Here is a 23,023-nt window from a genome sequence, read left to right on the forward strand (position 1 = left end):
TTTTGTCAAGCGTAGTTAAACAAGGGGACGTTAGAAGCTGATTGGCTACCATGCACATGCACCAGATTTTGCACTCTCCAGCTTTAGTAAATTAACCCAGATATGTCATTACTGTTGACTTTTTCTTGGTAATCACACAATCAGGCTGATGATTACCTATTGAACAGCAGAGGTGACACAAATATTTTAGGCGAGCCAATTTTTCAAAACTGTGCTCAATATTGCAAGATATTAAATGGGACCAAATCTTATATACATTAAACAAAGAAGAAAATGTGAGTGCTTTAGAAACATATTATTTAAAGGTATCGCTGAGTGCATTCCAATGGGCAATAACTATAAAAGAACAAAGGTTACACCTGGGTGGCTGAACCATAGCACAAAAAGTAATATTAAAGACAACAAAATGGTTTCTGGTGAAAAAAAAAGACAACAAAATGGCATTTAAAAAATATAAAGCAGACGGGTAATTGTCAGCATTCCAACACTACAAGGAATTAAACAAGAAGAAGTGTAAGAACACAATCGGGATGACTAAGATAAAGCAGAAAAAGACACATAAAGGAGGACAGTAAAAAAAAATCCCAAGAAATTCTTTAACCTCCCTGGCGGTATGATTCTTTCTGGTTTTAGGTGCTGAAAGCGGTACAATTATTTTGCATGGAAATTTGGCGTTTTATATTGTAGGCCTGTAATTCTTAGGAATAACTCACCTTAATCTGCCAAGATTTAGTGAAAGTACTTAAAATTGACTGGAAGTTTCACATTCCTTACCATCCTCAAAGTTCAGGAATTGTATAAAGAATGAATAGGACAATAAAAGATAAAATCAGGAAGGCTACAGGTGGAACTTATACCAATTGGAAAAGGGTGCTGCCGGCAATTCTAGCAGAGGTAAGAATGACCCCAAATAACAAGACAGGTTATTCTCCCTTTGAAATTCTTATGGGCAGACCATTTCCCAGTCCCTGGGCCAGAGAACCCTTAATGTTAGAAAGAGGGGATCTTGATCTTATTCAGGAAGAATATGTAAGAAAATTAATTGAAACGTTGGACAAAGTTGAAAGAAATGTCGCTCGCACCTCTCTTTTTTCTTCACAGGAACCAACACACCCCTTTAAGGTCGGTGACCTCGTAGTGATCCAGCAGCTGAACTGAAATAAGAAAAGCACTTATATCCTTTTGGAACCGCCAACCACCGTGATCGCAGTAACCAGGACAGCCATCCTTGTGGAAGGACAACAGTCTTGGATGCATGCCAGTCGAGTAAAGAAGGTCAACCAGGACCGTAAGAGGCAAGGCAAAGATAAAGACAAAGGAGGTGAAGAAAGTAGTGAAAATCCTCGAATACTGAGTGAAGAAAGTGGTCAAGTCTCTGAAAAAGATGACCTTGCTTATTTCACCACAGACTTCTGGGAAGGCATTTTGCCTCCTGTTCCTAATCTCTCTGATAGTGTTCCTACCTACATGGATTGTTTCCTACCTACATGGATTTTAACTCACTGTATTTATCATCCTGAGGACTTGGGAGCCCTTAAAGTCATATGTGGGTCAAACAATAACACCATCAATAATACACATATCAGACACAAGAGAGATCACATAATGAAGGAGTTAAAACAGATAGTTTTACAGACAAAATGTTGCTACTGAAATTTAAATATAGCTATGCCCAGAAGTCTGGATATGAAAAATGTTGGATATGTAGTAAACTCCATCCTAGCACAGCTAGGATCCCCCTAATGGCAGTACCTCTAAACTTCACCCCCCTCCTAAATGGCACACCTCCTGTCGTCCTGACAAATGTCACAAGAACACTTTCAAATAATACCCTTACTTTACAAATTATTGGTAGAAGTCATTCCCTAGACTGGTGTTTCAGGTTGGGAAACTCTACAAAAGGGAGCTGAAGTGTGCCAACAAGCTAAAATTAACTTTTCAATGACTTCAATTGAAAGCCCTTTCTTTCACACTTCAGAACCTGCCCTAAACACCACTCTCATACATTTTCTTAGCTCCAGTTCCACTTCCACAGTAGGAAAATTATTGTCGAGTTTAACCTTTTCCAGTTTTTCTGATAAAATGATGACAATATTCAACAAACGATCCTTAGCTCTAGAAACAGTATGCATTACAATAAGTAGACTACCTATGTTACAATGAGGGGAAAATGCGCCATTTAAATTCATGGCGCAAAGAGGGGATTGTAATAGAATGTATTCATTTTCAACTCCATTTTAAAGCGGGGGTTCACCCTATAAAATAAAAAAAAAATATTTTTTTTCTTCTAGCCTAAAATTCGGCATTGTAGCGCGAGCTACAGTATGCCGGTCTTAATTTTTTTATCGCCGTACTCACAGTGTAATCGTACATAGTAGATTCCGACTGCCCACGGGGAATGGGCGTTCCAATCCAGACGGAAGGTGATTGACGGCCGGCTCTGGCGCGTCACGCTTCTCCGGAAATAGCCGAAATAGGCTTGGCTCTTCACGGCGCCTGCGCATAGTCTGTGCGCAGGCGCCGTGAAGAGCCGAGACCTACTCCGGCTGTCTTCGGGGAGCGTGACGTGCCAGAGCCGGCCGTCAATCACCCTCCCTCTTGAAAGGAACGCCCATTCCCCGCGGGCAGTCAGAATCTACTATGTACGATTACACTGTGAGTACGGCGATAAAAAAATTAAGACCGGCATACTGTAGCTCGCGCTACAATGCCGAATTGTATGCTAAAATGTTGTTCTGCAGGGTGAACCACCGCTTTAAGTAGAAACTTTTCTATTTGTGTTTTGACATACTTAGCTTAGCTAACAGTTTTGCATAGAGTCACACCCTGCTAATGCTAAGTCATTGTGGTTAAATTCATGGAACAGCCTGATTGTATAAGCAAAGTCATATTTTAGCCATTGTTAAAACTAAATTCAGCTGGTTTAAATCTTGATAAGAATATACTGAGTTTGTATAATATTTACAGACATATGCAATAATATGCAGCCCCTCCTATTTTTCTTCTGTATATAAGTCCCTCTGAGAGAATACATTTTAGAGCAGTGGCGGCCCGTCCATAGGGGGCGCCCGGGCGCCGCCCCCCCCCCCCCAAAGTCAGTAAAAAAAAATTATAAAAAAAAAATATTTAAACATGTCTCTTTAATAATAAAAAAAAAATCGAAAAAAGGTCCTTATGTGCACTGTGCGCCGGGCACAGTGCAGGACGGGTAGCGCTACGTCTGTGCAATCACGGGATTGCAGACGAGGCGCTACATTGGCAGCGGAAAAATGCCTTTGTGGCCATACCCACATACCCGCGATGGACAGTATTGCGGGTGCACATAGTAAAGAGCTTATGTCAGTTCCCCACTAGGAGTACAGGAACAGGAAGTGACGTCTGCTTAGTTGAACTCATCGCTGTCTCCATATCGCTAAAGAACAGAAGCCTGCACATTGCTAAGTAAGCAATTATGTTGTAGAGACAGCAGCGTCCACGTCCAAACAACCCCCATCATCCCCACAGCTGATCAACATTTATTCCCCGATAATTGCGACCGCGAGCACCCCCCCATATTAACGTATTTTTTCTTTTCAATGTTCCCCGCTAATTGCGGCCGCGAGCACCTCCCCCCGCATATTAACTTTTTTTTTTCTTTTCAATGTTCCCCGCTAATTGCGGCCGCGAGCACCTCTCCCCCCCCCCTCGCGCATATTAACTTTTTTTTTCTTTTCACTGTTCCCCGATAATTGCGGCCGCGAGCACAGCCTCTCAACCAGCCCCCCCCCCCCCCCCTTCCTGCGTATTAACTTATGGAACTGCTTACAGAGAAGGGTGGTTATTTTTAATACCATTGCAATACCATTTTTACATTGATATTTTATATTGTGTTAATGTAATTTCTTAACTTTATAATTTTATATAATTTATTAGTTATAATGAATATTTGTTAATTACTCTTTTGACATTGCTTCCATTGCAAGGTTCGTTGTTGCAGCATTGTTCTCCTCATTATTTTCAGAGATTATATGAATAAATTGTAGGAGAATGTATTCATCTTGTACAGATATTTTTTTTGGCTTCTGCTCTGTTTAACCTTACGCTGCCTGTTAAAGCAACTAAATACTCTGCTGCCTTTTCTGAAACAGCAAATCACCCCAGAAGGTGCTGAGCGTTTATTTAATCCAACCTTGCTGGTGCATTCTATCTATCTGCTGATGTGTTGAGGCTTCAACCCAAACTTATAAAAAAAATTCTTTACAGCGTTCCCCAAAAAATTCGGGCGCGAGCACCCCCCCACCCCACACACTTATTAACTTTTTTTTTTCTTTTCAGTGTTCCCCGAAAATTGTGCCCACAAGCAAAATATTTGTGGAAAAATGGCGGCCGCAGCCTCCATCACCCCCGGCATGTTAACAATTTATCTTTTATATTTAAACTACCTGGTTATCTAAATTTTCTGGTAGTCTCATGCAGTATGTCTGCAGTCTCTGGTAATCTCATGCAGTAAGTCAGTCTCCGGTAATCTCATGCAGTATGTCCGCACTCCGCAGCCTCTGGTAATCTTGTGCAGTATGTCCGCAGTCTCTGGTAGTCTCGTGCAGTAAGTCAGTCTCTGGTAATCTCATGCAGTATGTCCGCAGTCTCTAATAATCTTGTGCAGTATGTCCGCAGTCTCTGGTAATTTCGTGCAGTAGGTCAGTCTCTGGTAATCTCATGCAGTATGTCCGCACTCCGCAGTCTCTGGTAATCTTGTGCAGTATGTCTGCAGTCTCTGGTAGTCTCGTGCAGTAAGTCAGTCTCTGGTAATCTCATGCAGTATGTCCGCAGTCTCTAATAATCTTGTGCAGTATGTCCGCAGTCTCTGGTAATCTCGTGCAGTAAGTCAGTCTCTGGTAATCTCATGCAGTATGTCTGCAGTCTCTGGTAATCTTGTGCAGTATGTCCGCAGTCTCTGGTAATCTTGTGCAGTATGTCCGCAGTCTCTGGTAATCTTGTGCAGTATGTCCGCAGTCTCTGGTAATCTTGTGCAGTATGTCCGCAGTCTCTGGTAATCTCGTGTAGTATGTCCGCAGTCTCTGGTAATCTCGTGCAGTATGTCCGCAGTCTCTGGTAATCTCATGCCCATTTAGAGTCCTTCCTTACTAACAGTGTAATTTTTTTAGTTTGCACCAATCTGTAAGGCTGCGCTATATACCATGATTTGTGATGCTGGGGCTATATACTCTGTCCTGTGATGCTGAGCTGTATACTCCTGACACTATGAGTGGAAGCAATTGGAATACAGGGGACGGAGTGGGTGGATTCTATGAGGGTGTGGCTTATGAGAAGTGGGAGGGGCCAAATGTGGAGGGTCGGGGTCTTGCACCCCCCCATCCTAAAACTTCACCAGCCGCCACTGTTTTAGAGATCTAATGAACAGCATATCTGTCTGTGTCATTTTTTCTCTCCGGATCCGTGGGTCATTGAAACTCTTCTTTCATTAACTGAAGTACACCTGGTGGCCGTATTACCTGTTTATCTCTTCACCACCCCTCCTCTCCTTCTCAGATCTCCTCCTGTCTTCATAAGGAGAGCAGGCTTTGGAAGTAGGTTTTGTTTGTTAGAAACTGTATGACAGATTACAATACAACATGCTGCAGATTTTCTACAGCCACATGGTTGTTTCTGTATGGCACTGTGTGTATGGTGTGGCACACGCCCAGCTGAGGGAGCTACATGCGAGTAATGAGTTTAAGGCTCCGTTTCCACTAGTGCAACTTGTTATGTGACTTTGGACACAAAGTTGCATGACAAGTCACAGTCCATTGATTTCAATGGCAAATGTCCCCTTCTATGCGACTTTGAAAAGGTGCCTGCACTACTTTGATGCAACTTTTGATGCGGCTTTGATCCAGAGTGTAAAGTTGGTTCAAAGCTGCACTCAAAGTCGCACTCTAAATCACACAGCTTTGGTGTCGCGCTAGTGGAAACATAGCCTATAGCTAGAGTGCGACTTTGGAGTGCAGCTTTGATTCAACTTTACACTCCCTGGACAAAATTAGCATCAAAGGTTGCATCAATGCATTGCAGGTACCTTTTGAAAGTCGCATAGATGGGAATGGGTACCATTAAATCAATGGGCTGTGACTTTTCATACGACTTTGGACACATAGTCGCATGACAAGTCATGTTTCCACTATTGCAACCACAAAGTTGCACGATTTAGAGTGCAACTTTACACTCTCTGGATCAAAGTCACATCAAAGTATTGCAGGTAGTTTTTCAAAGTAGCTGATTTTCAAAGTTGCATAGATGGGAAAGGGTGCCAATCAATGGGCTGTGACTTGTCATACGACTTTGTGTCCAAAGTTGCATGGCAAGTTGCACTAGTGGAAAACGGAGCCTTAGTGTGGTTGCCTGTACTATGATCAATGTAGACTGTGAGCTGAGACCCCAGAGCACTTCCTGCTACCCTGAAGGTCCCCCCCATGTCCAGATTCCTTCTCCTATGCACAGCCCCTACCATCCCCCCCTCGGGTCCTGTGTGGATGGGGCTTTTAATTTCTTAATTTCCCTATGAATCAGGATGTACAATGAGAGAACACTGGGCGGTTACCTATGATCACCTCCTCCCATCCTGTATACACCCACTGGCTACACAGGAACAGTGTCCCTCCCAGGAAGTGATGGCACTAGCTTTCAGTAACCACACCCACTGGCTGATTTTAGTTTCAGAAGGAAGTAGATTTATAGTCATGTACGGCACTGGATACTGCAAAATAAAGGTAGAAAAACTGTGATTTTTTGATTTTGAGGCATAAGGCTGAACTTAGCTCACATTAATGATTGCAAGGTGAGAATTTTAGTGTTAGGGTGGACTTCCACTTTAACACTTCTCTGTGTACTATCACTGTGTCCGTTTACATGGATGACAGAGTGTACGATAAAAAGTAAGGAGGAATTACACTTGTAGAATTGATACTGTTTTGGATTAAATTCTTGAGTTTGCAATAGATACTGCGCTCATAAATCAACCCTAAAAAGCTGCAACTAGAAAGTGGGATATACACCAAATAAAAATATACAAAAATAATGCTGCGCTGTAAGCACCTAAGAGTGAAATAAAAAATATACCAAAACATGCGATATGCTGAACCAATATATGTGATTGGTATAAAATAAATTGTTCAATTGAAATACGTATAAATCAATCAATGTAAATGCCACTCCTCGAGTAACTAACTAAATAGCATATATAATGTGGTTCGGAAAATAAAGAAAAGTTCATAGGTGATATATTAAGTTGAAAGATGTCAGCCCACAAATCCTCGGAGAGTATTCAAAGTGATCCGATAAACACCAAATTGAACAGTGCACCTCCACTGTACAAAAAAAGGCTTACCAGAGGCCTGCGGCTATAACCCAGCCAGGGTCCTTTGTCCAAGGAAGTGTCAGCAACACATCAGATATTCCAAGTGGGTAAACCACAGCGAACCAGCTCACGGATGTTCAGGGCCCACATAAGTCAGGAAATTACCCTAAAGTGAAGAGGGAGCTCACACATTCCAGTTTATTAAAAGATAAATTGCACTTACATGGTATAAGACATCACAAGATAAAAAAAGGAATCCCCATATTGCAGGCGCTCCCACCACTGACACAAACAAGTTCACAGCAGTACAAATACATTAAAGAGTTTTGGCAAGTAAACATAGCAAACAAAGGGAAAGACAAAAATAAATTGTATGCTCATGAGTTGTCTATCAACGCATTAACATCCACGTCCACATTCAAGCCGAATGGGACGTAGCATCTCAGCCTGTGTATCCAAGACATGTCAAATCTGGAAATGCTTCTGACTAGGAAGCTACCTCTCCATTGTGGGCGGTATTTATCAATTCCCATAAAGATGGTTTTAGAGGGGTCCTTATCATGGGCCAAAAGATAGTGCTTGGACAATGAGTGTTTTGGGAAACCACTTTTAATGTTAATCTCACCAAAAGGGGGCGCTTTGTCCGGCCAACGTATTGAAGCCCGCGAGGGCATTTGATCAGATAGACCACACCCTCAGTTGCACATGTGATGAAGGGCTCTATTTCGTACCCTTATGGTATGAGTTTCCTCTGTTTTTCGACCTGTTAGATTTAGGTCAAGCTGGGTATGTTTGATGTTGGCATTTGCCCCCTACGACCTAGATTGGACTGTTAACATATTTTAATCCATAAACATCCTTCTATGTTTGATGCCCGTTTTATGTTATATGTGACGGTAATTATGATAAAATGTCCTTCATATGTTTATGCATCTTTCTTATATACCGTCTTTTTTTTATCTTGTGAGGTCTTATACTATGCAAGTGCAATTTATCTTTTAATAAACTGGAATGTGTAAATGATCTTACACTATGTGAGCTCCCTCTTCAATTGTGGGTAATTTTCATGACCTATCCGGGCCCTGGACATCCGTGAGCATTCACTTGCTGGTTCGCTGTGGTTTACCCACTTGGAATATCTGATGTGTTGCTGACACTTCCTTGGACAAAGGACCCTGGTTGGGTTATAGCCGCAGGCTTGCTATAGCTTGCCTCTGGTAAGCCTTTATTTTGTACAGTGGAGGTGCACTGTTCAATTTGGTGTTTATCGGATCACTTTGAATACTCTCTGGTGATTTGTGGACTGACATCTTTCAACTAAATATATCACCTATGGACTTTTTTTTCCTATCCACACTATATATACTATTTAGTTAGTTACTCGAGGAGTGGCATTTACATGGATTAATTTATACATATTTCAATTGAACAATTTATTTTATACCAATCACATATATTGATTCAGCATATCACATGTTTTGGTATATTCAATATTGCATTGACCCACCCTCTGCAGCTATAACAGCTTCAACGCTTCTGGGAAGGCTGCCCACAAGGTTTAGGAATGTGTCTATGGGAATGTTTGACCATTCCTCCAAAAGCACATTTGTGAGGTCAGGCACAAATGTGGACAATAAGGCCTGGCTCTTAGGCTCTGTTCCAATTCATCCCAAAGGTGTTCTACCGGGTTGAGGTCAGGACTCTGTGCAGGCCAGTCAAGTTCCTCCACCCCAAACTTGCTCATCCATGTCTTTATGGACCTTGCTTTATGCCCTGGTCCAAATAATTTGGTGGAGGGGGAATAATGTTTTAGGGTTGTTTTGCAGGGGTTGGGCTCGGCCCCTTAGTTCCAGTGAAGGGAACTCTTAAGGCGACAGCATACTAAGACATTTTGGACAATGTCATGCTCCCAACTTTGTTCCACCATGACTGTGCACCAGGGCACAACAAGGTTCATAATGACATGGATGAGCGAGTTTGGGGTGGAGGAACTTGACTGGCCTGCACAGAGTCCTGACCTCAACCCAATAGAACACCTTTAGGATGATTTAGAGCGGAGACTGCGAGCAAGGCCTTCTCGTCCACATCAGTGCCTGACCTCACAAATGCGCTTTTGGCAGAATGGTCAAACATTCCCATAGACACACTCCTAATCCATTTGTGGGCAGCCTTTCCAGATTTGAAGCTGTAAAAGCTGCAAAGGGTGGGCCAACTCAATATTATACCCTATGGACTAAGGTGGCATTAAAAGTTTATGTGCGTGTAAAGGCAGGTGTCCCAATACTTTTGGTAATAGTGTATATAGTGATAGCTGTGACATTGACATAACACTTGGTAACAACAACAAAAAAAGTGTGCCAAAAAAGTGTTGATAAAAAATAAGAGCCAAGGAGCAGATGACAGCCTTGCATACCTGGTGCTGAAAGAACCAACCACTCTGGTAAATGAGCAATCAGAGGCAATCGGAACTCTTATCCCTCAAGAGAATAAACCTGGGATACAACATAAATAATTCAATGTGCAATAGTAGAACTTGACACTGGGGAACCCTTGCAAAGACCATTTGAAGAGATAAGTGCGTCCATCATATGAAAGGAAGCAGTGCAATCTTACCATAGTTACATAGTTAGTCAGGTTGAAAAAATACACAAGTCCATCCAGTTCAACCATAAAAATATATAATATTATACAAATCGCATATACCTAATTCTATACCCACAGTTGATCCAGAGGAAGGCGAAAAACCCCAGCAGAGCATGATCCAATTTGCTACAGCAGGGGAAAATATGCCTTCCTGATCCCCCGAGAGGCAATTGGAGATTCCCTGGATTAACTTTACCTATAAATGTTAGTACTCAGTTATATTATGTACATTTGGAAAATAATCCAGGCCTTTCTTAAAGCATCCTACTGAGCTGGCCAGAACCACCTCTGGAGGGAGTCTGTATTTCCGTATTTGGAGATGAAATCTCTTTTTCTCGAGACGTAAAGAATGCCCCCTTGTCCTCAGTGTTGACTGTAAAGTGAATAACTCAACACCAAGTTCACTATATGGACCTCTTATATATTTGTACATGTTGATCATATCCCCCCTTATTCTCCTCTTCTCAAGAGTGAATAAATTCAGATCCTCTAATCTTTTCTCATAGCTGATCTCCTCCATGCCTCTTATCAGTTTGGTTGCCCTTCTCTGCACTTTCTCCAGTTCTCCAATATCCTTTTTGAGAACTGGTGCCCAAAACTGAACTGCATATTCCAGATGAGGTCTTACTAATGATTTATACAGGGGCAAAATGATATCTCTGTCTCTGGAGTCCATACCTCTCTTAATACAAGAAAGGACTTTGCTCGCTTTGGAAACTGCAGCTTGGCATTGCATATTATTATTGAGCTTATGATCTACCAAAACCCCCAGATCCTTCTCCACTATGGATCCCCCCAGTTGTACTCCCCCTAGTATGTATGATGCATGCATATTCTTAGCCCCCAATTGCATAACTTTACATTTATCAACATTAAACCTCATCTGCCACTCAGTCGCCCAATTAGACAGAGCATTGAGGTCGGCTTGTAAATTGGAGACATCCTGCAAGGACGTTATTCCACTGCATAGCTTGGTGTCATCTGCAAAGACAGAAATGTTACTTTTGATCCCAGATCCAATATCATTTATAAAGATATTAAAATGTAAGGGTCCCAGCACTGAACCTTGGGGTACTCCACTGATAACATTGGACCATTCAGAGTAAGAATCATTAACCACGAATCTCTGAATTCTGTCTTTTAGCCAGTTTTCTATCCATTTACAAACTGATAGATCCAATCCTGTAGACTTTACCTTACACATGAGCCGTGTGTGCGGAACTGTATCGAACGCTTTTGCAAAATCCAAGTATACCGCAGCCACGCCTCTGTCCAAGGTTTTACTTACCTCTTCATAAAAAGAAATCGGGTTTGTCTGACAGCTTCTGTCTTTCATGAATCCATGTTAACTGCTGCTTAAAATATTTTTTTCCAGCAAGAACTCGTCTATTTGGTCTTTTATTAATCTCGCCAGTAGCTTCCCAACTATAGAAGTTAGACTAACAGGTCTATAGTTACTTGGTAAAGACTTTGTTCCCTTTTTAAATATGGGCACCACATTGGCCCTGCGCCAATCCAGTGGTACTATTCCCGTCATTAAAGAGTCCCTAAAAATTAGATACAGTGGCTTTGAAATGACAGAGCTTAATTCTTTTAGGATCCGTGGGTGGATGCCATCTGGTCCAGGTGCTTTATCCACCTTTATTCTGTCTAAATATTTCTGGACCATATCACTTTTGAGCCATTGTGGATTTGGGGCTGTGTCACTAAAACCCCCATTATGGACCCCCATGCTCCTTTGTATACACAGAGCTGAAGAAAGCATTTAATACATTAGCCTTCTCTTTGTCCCCCGTCACCCACTCTAGATTATTTTGTAAAGGGCCTACATGCTCAGACCTGACCTTTTTACTATTATTATATTTGAATAATTTTTGGGGGTTTGTCCTTTATCTGAACATTAGTAATACACTCTGCATCTACCACCTGCACAATGTTCAGAAAATTAGGAACCTGCTTCTCAAAATGAGAAAATGAAGGCAGCACAATGTCCACACAGACATAAAAGGCCATTATTGCCTTAACAACAATGGAAGGACTAGGTCTTCATAAGGCCACAATGCCCTATAAAGAATGAGTAAAAGGCAGCTCACAGAGTAAATACAAAATCTTCAACATCTGCCAAGTAATGACATGGAAGAACCAGGTAGATTTACTGGTGACTTGCCTGTGTGATATTTTTACAGAACTGTAAAGCAATGGAGAGTGGATGGTAGAAGTCTTTTCATGCAACAAAGATTTGCTCTAATCTCGTCCGAACTCTGATGAGTTACTGTATATCACCCTACTGACAAGTGACCACCTGCATTGATTGGCCTTATACTGACAGGAACAGGAAGTTGAGGACACATCAGAAGCTGAAGAGGCTTATGTCCCAAGATAAGTTGGGGATATGGAGCAGCAAGGTCTGAGAGAGCAATGTCCCAAGATAAGTTGGGGATATGGAGCAGCAAGGTCTGAGAGAGCACAGGCCAGTGTATTGTATGAAAGCTTTTGGATCAGTGTAAAGTGATTTATTTAATGAATTATGGGCCACAAATGGGTAGCGAAGGCTTTTTATATACAGTATATACAGGGTGTCCCAAAAGTCACCATACGTAGGGAAATGGAAAAATGTAGTTAAATGTAACTATTTACATGATATTCATTACAACATTTTCTCTATGTTGGCCACCTCTTTCTACACATACACAAAGTACTGTATATAAAATATAATATGAGTTTCTTAATTTTTCTTATGTATGGAGATTTTTGGGACACCCTGTATCATTATAATAGGAATATAGGGGTTTAAGGTTTCTTGGTAAAATTAATAAGATGAAGAAGATAGTGCACATTGTCAGTTGCTTGTCAATAAGGCATGATTTACTATTATCAATAAAGACCAAGTGGGCTTCTTGGACTTTATTGATAATAGTAAATCATATGACACTGTCAAAAAGGTAGTTCATCCCCCCCCCCCCCCCAAAGTGTCATGGAGTGACAGGATGGAGGGTGCAAAGAAAAAAAAAGTGTAAAAACAGGCTGTGGAGGTTGGCCAACATGACAATTTGCCCTTTTTCTGGTACTGGACATGTTGTTAGAATAAAGGAAGCAATCTGCAAGGAAATAGCAGGTGGTTTACTTTAACCCTCCTCTTATGTTAGCTTTCTGTTAACATGATGTTAACGGGTCGCTTTTGACCCGTGTCTTAAATCAGCCATAAAATACCCTCTGAACAATTTTTTATCATCCAATTTGTTTCTTACCTCTTGGTTACCTTGTTAGGCTTCTTTATCCTTGAAAAGATTGGTTTTAATATTTTTGGTGTGACCCCCCTTAGACCTTTCTTTTAATAGCATACCTCTCATTTTCAAATTAAAAAAATGGTAAAATAAACCTCAGCAACTCTGAAATGTATTGGTCCTATGTTTCTTTACTTTATTTAGAGAAGCAGACAAGCAGGCAAAGAGATAGGTCCCTCCCTAACTACAGCTCACAAGGTTGAGAGGTGATTGGCTGTCAGTGTTACTAAGCAGAGAGAGTGTTTATGATTTCAGTTTTGGCACATATTAGTGTCCTATAATCCTATATTATAACTGGGTCAGAATTGACCCTAACATTATAAACGTCTTAATTTTCACCACAGTATTTTATAATTTAGTGAAAAGGATTCTTTTTCTATTACATTGTTTAAATAGAGGTTCCTGACAAAGTAAAAAAATCTTGATGCAATAAACAAATTTATGTGATACTTATAGACATTCAAAACCTGAAAACGGGTCGGTTCTGACCCTAACATAAGAGGAGGGTTAAGAGACTCGTGCAAAATGAACTCTCTGCAACCATCTAACCTGAGCTCTTAAAGCTGCAGAGGAGGTTAACTAGGTTACAGCAGTACCTCTCCATTCCTGGGAAAGTATTGGGCTGCCGGTTTGTCCAATTTAAAAAGGGGTGTGACTGCGAGGCCTAGCGGTGCTGGAAAAGCAGATTGGATCAGAGGTGCAGAGAGGAAAATTGCAGGATCGTTTTTCTTGCAACTTGCAAGAGGGGAAAGTTGCCATGCTGGCAGACCTCCACATCCTGTTTTTACACTTTATATGTTTTCTCCACATCTTTAAAGTTTTAATATGGTCAGGCTTTGTACGGTTTCAATCAACTGTGCACAAGGCACATGCGAATGTTTGTGCAATATCCCAAGTGTAGTGTTTTGTCCTTTCTAATAGAGGGCTGGGGGATTAAATGAGATAGCATTCCCAAAGGGTAGAGAAATGTCAGAGTAGGAAGCAGCCAGTGTGTGAATTTAAGGGCCAATAGCAGAAACACAAGGTGAAACCTTAGCATCCAAACTGAGAAGGTAAACAATCAGGTGACGCAGCAAAAGAATTAACAGCCCCACACTTAATGCTCTGCTTAAATGTCCTGAGCAGATGGGATAGAGGACATCTGGCCCCAGAGATCTGAATCTTAATTGGAAGCTCATCATCTATGGGATACTACTGTAGTAGCAGATGCATCAGAAATAATGCAAAAAAAAAAAAAGAGGCGACTAAGCATATCCTCTGCGTGCCAGTCACATAGTCAAAGAGACATATGCATATAAACAGACATTATGCCCATATGAGTCACAAGCTTAAATGTTTGCAAACAAGTCACAAAAGTCTGTCCTTGAGATAAAGGGTTCTTTTAAGAGATTTGATCCACAATGAGTTTATAAAATTTGAGATACTCCCAAGAGGATGGAGAGACACTATAGATAATTCAAAATAATACTTAAGGGGGCTGTAAAGGGATTTTTTTTCCTAAATAGCTTCCTATACCTTCGTGCAGTCCTCCTTCACTTACCTCATCCTTCGATTTTGCTTTTAAATGTCCTTATTTCTTCTGAGAAATCCTCACTTCCTGTTTTTCTGTCTGTAACTCCACACAGTAATGTGAGAGTTTCTCCCTGGTGTGGAGTGTGGTGCTCGCCCTCTCCCTTGAGGAGGGAGGGGGCGAGCAGGAGTGTCAGGACGCCCACCAACATACAGCTCCTTTCTCTATTTGCAACGTAGAGAGAGTCCTGACTCTCCTGCTTGCCCCCTCCCCCCTCAAGGGAGGGGCGAGCACGACACTCCACACCAGTAAGAAAGCCTTGCATTACTGTGTGGAATTACAGACAGAAGAACAGGAAGTGAGGATTTCTCAGAAGAAATAAGGACATTTAAAAGCAAAATTGAAGGATGAGGTAAGTGAAGGAGGACTGCACTAAGGTATAGGAAGCCATTTAGGAAAAACATGTTTTACCTCCTTTACAACCCCTTTAAAGCAGGAATTATGTCTGGTCAGTGAAATACCAAAATGAGATCATCAACCTGTTAGTTGTGGGCACAATATCCATTATTCGGACTTGCACGTATACAAGAAGACTCCTATGCATCGATTTAAGAGAATCATTTTTTTTTTACAGGTATTGTTTGCGATTGAAAGAGCACAGTATGGCATTATATATTGGTATATGAGTTTTTATTAGGGACCTTTTGTGTGCACGTTTTTCCCCCCCAGCTTTTTTTGGTACATGGACAGCGCCACATTTAATAATGGTCCCAGAATCTAGCTTACAGGCATCAGTCCTTCTAGGGATATTGAAAAATGGAGGTATATGGGCTGTGGTCATCTATTGCAGCAGAACTGTCTTCTATGGGTCTTTTAAAAGACATTGGCCCGGATTCAAAGAGATTTGCCCTTTTTTTACGTAGGCACTAGGCAGCGTTTTTGCCCTGCGCACCCGCAAATTATCTGTGCTGCGTGCGATTCACGGAGCAGTAGCTCCGTAAATTGCGTGTGCGCTCTTTAAAATTGCCCTGCGTAAGGGCGCCTAATGTAAATGATCCCGTAGGGGGCGGGAATCATTTAAATTAGGCGCGCTCCCACGCCGAGCGTAGAGCACATGCTCCGTCTGGAAACTTTTCCGACGTGCATTGCGGCAAATGATGTCGCAAGGACGTCATTTGCTTCCAAGTGAACGTGAATGGCGTCCAGCGCCATTCACGAATCACTTACGCAAACGATGTGAAATTCAAATTTGGCGACGCGGGAAAGACGGGTATCCTTTAGCATTGGCTGCCCCTACTATTAGAAGGGGCAGCCTTGCGCTAAACACGCCGTACGGAAACGACGTAACTTGCGTACGCAGGGCTCGCGCAACATTGTGAATCGGTGTTAGTATGCAATTTGCATACTATACACTGAGCACAATGGGAGCGCCCCCTAGCGGCCATCGCAAGAATGCAGCCTAAAATATGCGTGGCATAAGAGCCTTATGCCACGCAGATTTTAGGCTGCAGTCGGCGTTACGATGTTCCTGAATCAGGAGCATTCGTAACGCTGGCGCAAGTCAGCAATTGCGCTGCGTAACTATGGTTACGCAGGCACAATTGCTCTCTGAATCCGGGCCATTGCACTGTTTGGTGGAAAAACTACTATGCGCAAAGCATGGCCTTGCATATTCTGAAGAGGGTCGGTGATCAAGTCACTAGAAAAAGTATGTGAAACTAGATGGAAGACCAGATCGACAAATGCTTCAGAAAAAGCGGCTACTTCTAGGCCGGATGGCAGAAGAAAAGCACACAGTGCAAGCATGCAAAACATTCCACCTAGCAGATGACATCAGCACTTTGTTTCATCAGCATTAGCTATTGTTTGCATAAACATTTTATTGGATGTTTTAAAAGATATACAACAAACAGAACAGAAAAATATCATATACATGGCACAGTTATGTGGCTATTGATAAACCAATAAAGTAAGAAAGTTAACAATGTCTATCGCAACATGAGAAATGGGTCCCCACTGTAAGAGTAAATCAAAATATACAGAACTAATGCCACCCCCGGGCAGGCTGATTAGAGGTGAATAGTACATAAGTCCCTGGAAGGGGAGACCTGCGTGCTACGGACTCCTAGGCCCTTTATAATGGTTACAGATTTACACTCACTACTGTTGTGCAGCTTGATTGTTATGTTCATTGTTTTTAGGTATGCCCATCCTCACTCTTTTCTTCCCCCACTGTTTGACTTTGGGTTATAATGGATACATCGCTCGTGGTGTTGTAGGTGTGAGAACACAATTCTGTTTTGTTACAACAGTTAAAAACGCATACAAGCCCCTCTATTGTCGGGGTATAACTTCATGAAGTCATATGAAGCTAGATACCGGTATCAAGGGCTCCTTTGCTTTTGTAACCCAATGTATCTCTTTGTTTCTCTCTGCGCCCCCTGGGCACTTATTGTTTTTGTCTCGTTTTTCTCTATGTTTGTTACTTTGCAAATTTTTATATTATTTTTTGTATAAGATTATACAAAAAAAAATATATGGAATTAATGATGCTTTGGGCTGGATTTGAGAATCATACCCAAACCAACGAAGGCCAATACAAAGAATGAAGAACCCGATTACGAATAGCCTGCTCAGGTTCTTCTCAGTTCTGCTATCTATCCTCACCAGGTTGGAGAAGAGAAAAGGGAATGAAGAAGAAAGGAAGGGGAAAAAAGGAAAAGGGAAGTTATGCCGTGGATGACATAGTTGGCCGCAACATGATACTCCGTTGTGTGCTCAGGTATCAATGAATAGCTTGTTGTAATGCCCGGTATGGACTCAAACCTTGATAGGTTATCAGCATTAGCCATTATTGTGTTATGATAGCTGTGGCACCCAAAAGATACCTACAGAGAAGTAGCCCCTAATGCTTTAGTCTAACTGGCTTATTCACTATGCGAGTCGCCAGAGACTGGGTCACAGCAGAGGCTGCGCAATACCTCTGGACCCAGAGAACCCCCCGTGACAGTACACAGAGGTCTGGAAAGTGCCACAAGGCTAGCCTTGCCACGTCAAGAGGTCCACTCACTATGCGAGTCTTCAGAGACTTGGTCTAACCGGAGGCTGGGGTTTATTTACTAAAGCTGGAGAGTGCAAAATCAGGTGGGTAAGCTGAGGGTAGACGTTGATTGGCTACCATGCAAAAGCTGCACCAGATTCTGAGTGAACCAGTTTTAGTAAATCTACCCCTTTGGAATGGTCTGGAATGCAGAGCTAAATGCCTAAAGGTCATATTCCAGGCTAGCCCTACAATTTTTAGTCCAGCACTGTCAGAGTACAACCTCCAAAACTATTGCTGAAGATACACTTATCATGAGAGCTGCTATGTATAGATTAGCTTAAACAGTGTTTCAATGTCTTAAAAGTGCTTGTAAAGGCAAAAAAATTGAAAAAAAAAAAAAAAACACACCACACACACACGTTATATTTTATACTGCGCACACCAAAATCTCAGCACATGCAAGGTAACTCCATAAATCTTATAACTCAAATATAGAAACAAATGCAATGCTACAATATAGTAAATATCAAGCAATATTGATGCATAAAACTATCACAAAACATGTGAAATGTAAACCTCTATAGATCAAAAGCAAGAACAAAAAGTCCAGCGTAAGCCAAGAGAGGGGTGTCGCTTATCCACCACCCACCCAAGTCCATCAATATATGAACTGCATAATTCTGTAAAGAATCTTCAAAATCCACGAGGTGAGGAGCAACTGGTGCCAAATCACCACTATATATGCGCTCACTAGAAATACACTATGTATGTGTGTGTGACAATCCTCAGATTAGTAAAAGATCCATCAGGTTTCCATGCTATCCTATTGGCGACTTCCCCATACAATTTGGAGTGCTACAATGAATGAACATGGAGCCACAAGAATCTGCTTAAAGTGTAGAAATGTATTGAATCACTTAAAAGTAACACAAACAAAGCTGCAGCATGAATAGGACATCCAAAAAAAGAAATAATGTTGGCCGGATTTACTAAGATGGCTGTCGAACTTGAAGCAGCAGTGTGATGTCAGGGGACATTTCAGGAGTAGCTGTAGTCTAAAAACTGGATTTTAGGTCCCTTACATTTAGGCATTCAGTCTAGATTCGTCTGTCAGTTTTTCAGATGGATCCAGATTGAACCACAAAGAATGTCTATGGGTGGGAGGAAGTAAATAGAAAGTGTTTTTCTTTTCTTTATTATGTGCTTTGTAATGAAAAATACGAAAAAGAAAAAATTATACAAAAAAAAAAAAAAAAAAAAAAAAAAAAACAGTGGAGTACATTTTAAAAAGAAGTATAAAAGGTCAGTGCCAATTCAAAAGTGAAAAATATAACCCGTTTACGTTACACCGCCGCAAGTTTCCAGTTTTAGTGCCCGATCCACAAAGCACTTACCTGGAAACTTGCAGCGGTGTATCGTAAATACGTCCGGCGCAAGGCGGGCCAATTCAAATGGGCGTGTGCCATTTAAATTAGGCGCGCTCCCGCGCCAAATTCAAATGGGCGTGTGCCATTTAAATTAGGCACGCTCCCGCGCCGGACCTACTGTGCATGCTCTGTTTCGGAATTCCCGCCGTGCTTTGCGCGCAGTGACGTCATTTTTTCGAACGGCGACGCGCGTATCGCATTCCCGGACGGCTTACGCAAACGACGTTAATTTTAAAATTTCGACGCGGGAACGACAGCCATACTTTATACAGCAATACGATTGCTGTGTAAAGTTAAGGCACCAAAAACGACGACTAACTTTGCGACGGGAAACTAGACTAGCGGCGAAGTAGCGAACGCGAAAATCCATCGTGGATCGCCGTAACTCCTAATTTGCATACCCGACGCTGGTTTACAACGCGAACTCCCCCCCCCAGCGGCGGCCGCGGTACTGCATCCTAAGATCCGACAGTGTAAAACAATTACACCTGTCGGAACTTAGGGATATCTATGCGTAACTGGTTCTATGAATCAGTCGCATAGATACTCAGAGATACGACGGAGTATCTGAGATACTCCGTCGTATCTCCGCTGTGAATCTGGCCCTATGTCCTTAGAATGATGGAAATGCATCAAGGAGGGATATTCCTTTAGCTTAATCTCGTCAGCTGATATATCCTCACTCATGTACATACAGAAGCTCGGAAAAACAAGATTCATCACATAGCACAATATAGCCTGGACAAACTGGAAACAAAATTGCTGAATTGTGCACTTACATTCGTGGGTGCTAAAAAGCTAGCACCAACATGTACAGCCAAACAGCAGAGGCACACGCCGTTTCTAGAGCTCTCGGCGTGCGTTTCAACACACCAGAGCTTGGAACCAGGCGTACCGGAAGTGACGTCAGTGCAGGCCAGAGCGCAGCCTCAATGCATTTCCACGTCATCAGGAAGCTTTTTTTTTATGCCATTTACTTGCGGCATAACATGCGTGTGTCACTTTATAAATAAACCTATTTGAGTTAAAATAGCAGTGAGCACTTACGAGTTTGTTTCCACACATCCGTTTGGGCATTATGGATTGACTGGAGTCCTGGCAATCAACTTTTTTCTCCCCAGTGGACACAAGCGTGATCGACTTCCTGGTTGTTCCTTCCGTTTTGGTAAGCGAGCAATTTGCCTACTGGTGGAGGGATTGTTACACAGTAGCCATTGGATCGGATCATTTCTCTCACGTGGTTATTCCTACCAAGCTTTGGGATCTTTGGTTCCACACTGGACTTTGTTTTGTTTTTAACTTTGCAGGACATTATTGTGCTGCAATTATCTTATATTGGCCTTTATATACTTCTTTATTGTTCTGTGTCATTTATTAAATAACTGCATTTAAACCTCATTTCAATAGCTCCAAAATTAAAGCGGGGTTCCACCAGCTTTTTTTTTTTTTTTTTTAAGTCAGCAGCTACAAACACTGTAGCTGCTGACTTTTAATAAGGACACTTACCTGTCCAAGGCGTCCGCGATGTCAGCTGCCAAAGGCTGATCCCTCGATCCTGGTAGCTCCCGGCGCTGCCATCCTCACTAAGAGAAACAGGCAGTGGAGCCTTGCGGCTTCACTGCCCATTTCCTACTGCGCATTCGTGAGTCTCGCGTGCCTTTGTGAATGGGCGGCTGCTTTCTGGGATACACATAGTTCCCAGGAGGCAGCGAGCACTATTCCCCAGAAGACAACGCGAGGACAACGAGGAAGAAGACCTGCCGTGGAGTAGGAAGAGGCAGATTAGGAAGATCCGCATAGCAACCGCTATTTCTGGTAAGTACATTTTGGTGTATTTTTATTTTTTAGGGTGGACCTTCACTTTAAGTTCTCATAAGTAGAGCTCTTTCAGCTTTAACTAGTCTAAAATTTTATCTTTTTTTTTTTCTAAAAACCACAACCTTCAGCATACTGAATGCAGGCGCTGTTGGGCGTCAATTTTTTTGCCTGTCTCCTTTGATTTCTCCAGGGATGCTGGACATGAAGCGATTGACAGTGTCATGAACCGACTGAACTCACTGAGCAAATTTTAGTCAGTTCATCAGAAACCAAAATGGACTCTAAGCTTTACCTCAGATGCAAGTTAGGATTCTTAAAAGCTTTCCTTTCGCATGCATGGATAACTAGGTTCAGTCATGTGACATTACAATTCATATGGCCTAGTACATATGACAGCGAAAATAAAAATATTACATTCAAAAGTATTTCTAAAATAAAGCTTCCCTATGTAGCTCTAAAATTTGTTTAAACCTCCCCTGAATGGACTGCAGAAATGGTGTACACTGTAGCTGATCCATTTAAGAAAATAATCAGATATGGTGTATTTTTTTCCATATGAAAACTGTCATAATGTATTTATGTACCGTTTGTTAAGTTTTAAACTTTTATCTGACTTTACTGCATAACAAAATCTGGAGTAATCAGAAAACCACCACAAGCGATATCGCTTTTATGCGCAACGTAACCAACAGGTATCTCAACTGATGCAAGACATGAACATAAATGTCAGGTTTAAAATTCTTGCAGTTTAGTATCGCTACATAAAAAGGAAGTACACTTTAATGCCATCACAGCATACACACAAATGAAAGAAAGAGAAGACCGCATCTAAATTATTATACACCTTTATTATTTTTACATAGGTTATTTTTATTGCATATTTTAGTGATGATGCTTCTGTTTAAACTGAAGCCCACAATATCCACAAGTTCCAGATTTTGTTTCTTTGTCCTGAGAGAAAAAAAAAAAATATATATTATGCTGCATTATCAATGTACACAGTTTTTATTATATATATATTTTAATTACACACACACACACACACACACACACACACGTTTACTGCAGAAAAAAAAAAAAAAGATTTTCTTGGTAATAAAAATATTTTTCCATAAGTGGCTTAAAGCTGAACTCAAACTTTCTTTTCACTAGAACTGAATGGAATAATTAGTCCCAGCATAGATCATACCTCTGTACCATGTTGCTCTGTTGTCTGAAGATCCCCTGGTATTCTGGGTTTAAACAATTTCTTTTCCAGTTTATCCTGAATGGATTTCCTTTTACATAAAAAAATATCGCAATAAGCGTATATTGATTGGTTTGCGCACAAGTTATAGCGTCTACAAAATAGGCGATAGATTAATGGCATCTTTATTTTTTTTACTTAGTAGGAACACACAATCTGTCTCCTCTCCCCTGACAGAATCGGGATTTGTGCGTTTACACACACACACAGATCCCAGTTCTCGCTCTGTCACAAGCGAAGTCCTTGCGCATCGTCTCTGGGGACACGATGTGGATGCGCGCGCGCACACACCTGCTACAGCGTCTTAAAGAGCAGATATACAGCTACAACGATTCTCCAGGGGAACCATAATGCCCCAGTATAACTGCTGCGGCTAGTCAAGAAGGGGTTAAACGCATTGGGGCAGGAGCTACGCACTGGCGGAAGACCCTTTCTTTGCACTGATATTCATCACATATTTTGGTCTCTTTTGCATCGGACTTCATTTACACAGATTTTTATTATAAAGTTTGCAATTATGTGGATACTTTTTGCACATTATGATTGCCGTTGATAGCACAAGCTTTCAGTTTGTAATATGCTGCATTATTTTCTTTGTACATTTTCTAAAATGTTTTTTTTTTTTTTATGAAAAAAAAAAAAATCTTCACGTGTAAAAAACATACATCCAGTACATTATTCTTTTAAAGGCCGTATTGTCTTTTTTAGCTGAGGAAATG

The 23,023-nt window shown here is 41.5% G+C and overlaps 1 protein-coding gene across 1 annotated transcript in view; it reads right to left on the reverse strand.

Moving 5' to 3' along the window:
• Positions 1–21,887: 21,887 nt before the first annotated feature.
• NDUFS6 (NADH:ubiquinone oxidoreductase subunit S6) overlaps positions 21,888–23,023 on the reverse strand; it is a 40,635-nt gene continuing 39,499 nt past the window's right edge. The window contains exon 4 of the mRNA XM_040353470.1: positions 21,888–22,009. Within this exon, the coding sequence (XP_040209404.1) occupies positions 21,941–22,009 (69 nt within the window). The 3' untranslated portion in view covers positions 21,888–21,940. The remainder of the gene's footprint in view (positions 22,010–23,023) is intronic.

The sequence above is a fragment of the Rana temporaria genome, chromosome 5 (assembly GCF_905171775.1).
Source record: "Rana temporaria chromosome 5, aRanTem1.1, whole genome shotgun sequence".
NCBI lineage: Eukaryota > Metazoa > Chordata > Amphibia > Anura > Ranidae > Rana > Rana temporaria.